Source organism: Arachis stenosperma, chromosome 3 (genome assembly GCF_014773155.1).
Source record: "Arachis stenosperma cultivar V10309 chromosome 3, arast.V10309.gnm1.PFL2, whole genome shotgun sequence".
In the NCBI taxonomy this organism is placed as follows: Eukaryota; Viridiplantae; Streptophyta; class Magnoliopsida; order Fabales; family Fabaceae; genus Arachis; species Arachis stenosperma.
In genome coordinates this window covers 21,524,077-21,530,158 of record NC_080379.1, presented here as the reverse complement: position 1 = coordinate 21,530,158, position 6,082 = coordinate 21,524,077, and the positions used below count along the sequence as shown (strand labels likewise).

Sequence of the window (6,082 nt, the reverse complement as noted above, 5' to 3'; positions counted from 1 at the left end):
ACAACCTTAACGTACATCGGAGATGATCAACAACAAACTTTTTTTTTTTGGTCATGGATCAACAACAAACTGAACACTCCCTTTATTTTGGTTAATAGATATGTTAGATTATCAATATTTTTGTAACTATATCTCATTTTTTTTAAATAAAAGAAAAATATTTTCAAACTGGGACAAAAATTTTATGCAAACAACTTAAAACTTTTTTATAATTAGCATAGAAATTTTTAGAAAAATACATGAAAAAAACAATTTTTTCATAAAAACATAAAATTTGTCTAAAATTACTGAATTTTTTTTATAAATAACAAAAGTAAAAAATTTGTTAAGAGGAAAAAAAAGGAGGAAGAAAAAGAAATGGGAAAAAGAATAACACAAATAAGAGGGGAAAAATGTAGAATAAGAGAAACAAGAATAAAAAAATACAGAAGAAAAGAAAGGCAAAATTAAAAAGCACAACACTAAGTTAGCATCAAAAGAATGGGAGAAGAAAAAAACAGAAAAATTTTAATTTCATCTTTAGTGTTTAAAACGTCTTATTTTTATTTCAGATGTTTTATTTTATTCTATTTTATTTTATTTTTAAATATTTTTTTAAATTATTTTTTTTCTAGACAGAGACAAAAATTCTAATTATAATAATTATGATAGTGATTATAGTGATTTGAGAGTGAGAGTAAAAAAAAAAAAAAAAATATTATCACATTGCACGACTAGAAAATGTTGAGTCCAAAGTCCAAATTCATATTCCAAACTAATTACTTTCTCCTTTCTTCACCAAAAGTAAAGAAATTTGATTGTCATAACGGCCCCATGGGCCCTCAACACGGTAGGAAATGAAGCCACCAAATGCTACTTCTTTATTATTTTCCTCACTATATAAGCACCTGCTTGGTTAATGGTTCGTCACCCTCTCAACAAGTACCTTCTACGTAACAGTCATACACATTCTCCATCTTTATATACATCACACTACTCAGTTCTTAAAGGGACAAAAAGGCAGCAAAATGGGCACTTCTAATCCTAACATGCTGCTAAATTATGTTCCAGTTTATGTCATGCTCCCAGTAAGTCATTCACCATTATTTAATCATATCACATATTCTTATTATATCAACAAATATTATTGAAACTTACATTCAACATATATATATAGCAGTAATAATTGCACTTGCTCGCTTTTCTACTCATTCTCATGCTCCTCAAAAGTGATTGGTACACCCAAAAAATCAGTCACCATATATTTGTGTATTAATACATGTATTGTTTAATTTGTTTTCAATGTGTATTTTGTATTCGAACATATATTATATGAGTGGTTAATTTTTGGTGTACACATAGAATGGTTGTATTTTCCTACACTCCCACTCAATCTCACCCCCTGTCTCTCTTATTTCTCTCTTAGCTATATCTATCTTCTCCTGCCTCTCTCTCTGAGTTGATATACTCGTTATGAGGATGAGTCATTATAACATTATGCTATAACAATTAACTTGTTTTTGTTGTTTATCTTTCCAAAAACAACTTCTTCATCAGCTAGGAGTTGTGAATGTGAATAATGTGTTTGAAGACCCAGAAGGCCTAAAGAAACAACTATTGCAGCTAAAGGAAGCAGGCGTTGATGGCGTGATGGTTGATGTGTGGTGGGGGATCATAGAACTGAACGGTCCAAAACAATATGATTGGGGCACATATAGGAGCTTGTTCAAGCTGGTTCAAGAATGTGGCCTGAAACTGCAGGCAATAATGTCATTCCATCAATGTGGAGGGAATGTAGGAGATATTGTCAATATCCCAATTCCAAAATGGGTGCTTGACATTGGAGATTCGGATCCTGATATCTTTTACACCAATAGATCAGGTAACAGGAACATAGAGTATCTCACTATTGGTGTAGATAACCTCCCTCTTTTCCATGGTAGAACAGCCATCCAGGTAACCTATGTCTATTTTTTATGAGCTCAAATATGTTTCTTGATATTTGAAAGTTGAAAATATAGTAGTTCTTTTATTGTTCTCTTTCATTGTTCTATCATAAATTTTTTGGTTCAAGTCCTTTAAAAATAAAATAGAGCAAGCCCTTTAATTTAAAGGATTAAGGTCTATTATATTATCGTTCTTATTTTCTGTTTCATTCCTATGGTTTTATATTTCCAAAATTTTATACGGGAAAAAAGAGAAATAGGTTAATAGAAGGTCGTGTGTTTGAAAAAGTTGTATAATTGAAACTATTAGTCACTCATTTGACTAGTTTTCTATACAGTTGATTACTTGATTGTACAACGATCAATTTATGTTTATATATTTTAGGAGAGTAATTTCAACTGTACAGGCTTAGGAATAATGGTTCAGCTAATTAAATTTCCAACATGTTTGAACTTATTGCCTTACTACAGATATACAGTGATTACATGAAGAGTTTCAAGGAAAACATGTCAGATTTTATAGAATCTGGACTAATTATAGACATTGAAGTTGGGCTTGGACCAGCAGGAGAGCTAAGATTCCCTTCTTATCCACAAAGTCAAGGATGGGAATTTCCTGGTATTGGGGAGTTTCAGGTGAGTCTGATCAAATGGTATAAATTTTAGCATGATTTTACCATTAGATGATTTTGGCGCATTTATGTTATTTTCGACTTTCAAAGCATAGAACAAAATTGTTTATCATCCAATATGGGATTGTAGCACTTAAATCATCACAAATATGAAATTATGCAATGCTTTTTCAAATATTTTAATGTACTTATTAAAGCATCATAAATATGAAACTATGCAGTGCTATGACAAATATTTGAAGGCAGAGTTTAAAGCTGCTGCAGCTAAAGTTGGCCATGCTGAATGGGAACTGCCAGATGATGCAGGGTCTTACAATGATGTACCAGAATCTACTGAGTTTTTCAAATCAAATGGCACATACCTCACTGAGAAAGGGAAGTTCTTCTTAACTTGGTATTCCAACAAATTGCTGATCCATGGTGATCAGATCCTAGAGGAAGCCACCAAAGCTTTCCAGGGCTGCAATGTATCGATAGCAATTAAAGTAAATTTCACAACACCTCAATCAACATTCCCCTTAATTTTTTTAGTTCAACTGTTATTCACCTCAGTTTAATTTTTTAGTTTTAAGTAAAAGTTTCACAGTATTACCAACTATAAGTTTTCCATTCAATTTCCGAAGCAACAATGCATGATTGAATGTCAACGAAATTATTTAAAATTTATACTGCACAGAAACAAAATCCTAGTATAACCTCTAACCATGATAACATGGCTTGACAACAGGTCTCTGGAATTCATTGGTGGTACAAATCTGAAAGTCATGCTGCTGAGCTCACTGCTGGATATTACAACCTTCAAGATAGAGATGGGTACCGTCCTATTGCAAGGATGCTGACTCGTCATCATGCCATTTTGAACTTCACATGTCTTGAGATGAGGGACTCCGAACAAAGCTCTGATGCAAAGAGCGCACCGCAGGAACTTGTTCAGCAGGTAACAAATGCATCATCGATGATATCAAATGTAAAAAACATGTGTAGCTGTGTTCAAATTGACATGAATATCTCTGCACAGGTATTGAGTGGAGGTTGGAGAGAAAAAATTGAAGTTGCTGGTGAAAATGCACTGCCAAGGTATGATGCTGCAGCTTACAACCAAATGATACTGAATGCTAGACCAAACGGTGTCAACAAAAATGGCCCCCCAAAACTAAGCATGTATGGGATAACGTATCTCCGCCTTTCGGATGAACTACTGCAAAAATCAAATTTTGCTATATTCAAAAAATTCGTGCTAAAGATGCATGCAGATCAGGTGATATGCTTTCATTTCATAAATGATCTTAAAATAGTTTCATAATATGCAGCCTCCTAACCCCTTAAAATGGTTTCAAATTGTAGGATTATGTTGAAGATCCTAACCAGTATAATCATGTCATAATTCCACTTAAGCCATCAGGACCGAAAATTCCCCTTGAGAAAATTCTTGAAGCAACCAAACCAATACCGCCATTCCCCTGGGACTCAGAGACAGACATGAAAGTTGATGGCTGAACTAAAGATTTAAGATATGATCACAAAGATCAGCTGGAACTAGAATTAGTTATGATAATGAATAAAGCAGCTGTTGAGCTGCATATGCAATGCTAATGATATGGTGATGCAAGAATGTAGCAATGTCTATGCCTTTAGACATATATACCGTGTGTACTTGTATTGTATGAGTTATTTTGAATCTATGAATCTAATAAACTATTTTGCTATACCTACATTAACAGCTACCATCACAATTCACAATACGGATATCTCATATCTCCATCTTAAAAATAGTGAAGCCTCACAATATTCCAATCTCATATGAGCATTTTTTAGGAATAGTCAAGCACTTTATAATCTTGTAACTGTATTACCAAAATGTGATTGAATATTTACTTATTTAGCCAATGGATTCATATTGACACAAGTGAATCTAAATAGGAAATTGAAGTTCTGGAAACACGCAGTGTCAATCACCACAATGAGGTCAAAAGCTTCAGGGAAAGGAGACGGGTTTAATTAAACTAACATCACCCAGATTAGAGCTTGAATTTGTGGTTGGCTGGTTGCTGAGTCTTTAAGCTCTGAAATACATTATTTTAATTCACCACCCTATTCAAGATCTTATATATAGAATGAAAAGTTCCATCTTAAATAAATATCAGACCCCAACCTATTAACCATCACCAAAGCATGAACCTTTAATTTGTACGCATCTCATCAAAGAAAGATTACCACACGCCTTGAGAACAGAAAGGGTAGGTGAAATTATCAGCCTTGACACCAAAACTCAACATCTCGTGCACATAAAAAGGGTCCTCGACAGAAAACCGTTACAAGCATTAGCCCTTATTTATTATTATTGAGTTCCACAGAAAAGAGTTCTGCAGCCAAATATCGTCGAACACGTGGTGTGCTTCTCTCATTTGAGCACGCGAAACATAGCAATTGGCAAGCAGCGAGGTTCGTTCTGAGATAGGTGTTGTAGAGGAGGGTGCCACATGTGATGACGTGGCAGTGGAGATTTTTGGCGTGTAAGAGGGACTAGGAGTTGGTGAGGGACTGAAACACGGTTCGGCATTGGAGAGATGGAAGAGGAAAAGTGTGAGGTGCGAGAGAAGGAGGCCGTTGCACTGTTGGTCTGTTGCGGGAGATGAAGGCACCGCAATATAGAATGGCACGAATAACGGAACACACACGGTGGCAAGGGAAGGAAGTTAAGGGCTTAATGCTAAGTAGCAGAATTTATTTATTTTTGCTAGTATTTTTAGTTATTTATTTAATTTTTTTAATCTAATAATTTAATAATATAATTTTGATTTATATTTTTAAATATTATTAATTAACTTTTAGTTAAAAATAAAAAAATTATTACCCTCTAATATTTTTTTTAATTTAATATATTAATTGTAAAATTCAATTATTATGTGTATTTAACTATATTTATATTTATATTATTATATATATTATTTTAAATATTCTTTTAGTATTCAATAACTAAAATATCTAAACCTTTTACAACACGATAATTAAAATTTTAAAAATATTGAAATTCATGTACCTATTCATAATTTAATAATAAATATATTATAATTTGATTATATTATTTTAAAATTTTAATTATAAATATGGATTATGTTATTTATTAAGTTTAACTATAAAAAATATAAAAAAATTAATTTTTAGTTAGTCAATATTAATTAATTTTATAATTTAATTATATAATTTAGAATTTATGATTTAAGATTTTATAAAGTAAAATAAATAAAATATTTTAAAAAATTAGTTGATAATGACTTAAAAAGAATTAATTCTCTATTATTTTTCTTTAAATATAAATGTGAATATATATATATATATATATATATATATATATATATATATATATATATATATTATCTGTGTGTGTCTTTTATAATAATAATAATAATAATAATAATAATAATAATAATAATAATAATAATAATAATAATAAATGTACATCCATACTTGATGGTATACCAAATAAAATATGTTACATGAAAAAAAAAATCAACTACGACATGT

The 6,082-nt window shown here is 31.3% G+C and overlaps 1 protein-coding gene across 1 annotated transcript; it reads left to right on the top strand.

Moving 5' to 3' along the window:
* The first annotated feature begins 923 nt into the window (after nucleotides 1–923).
* LOC130969253 (beta-amylase) lies at nucleotides 924–4,263 on the top strand. The gene is made up of 7 exons (XM_057894900.1): nucleotides 924–1,067; nucleotides 1,537–1,935; nucleotides 2,397–2,561; nucleotides 2,779–3,042; nucleotides 3,285–3,494; nucleotides 3,576–3,815; nucleotides 3,902–4,263. The coding sequence occupies exons 1-7, from the start codon at nucleotides 1,008–1,010 to the stop codon at nucleotides 4,052–4,054; spliced, it is 1,491 nt and encodes a 496-aa protein (XP_057750883.1). The 5' UTR covers nucleotides 924–1,007; the 3' UTR covers nucleotides 4,055–4,263.
* Nucleotides 4,264–6,082: the final 1,819 nt, after the last annotated feature.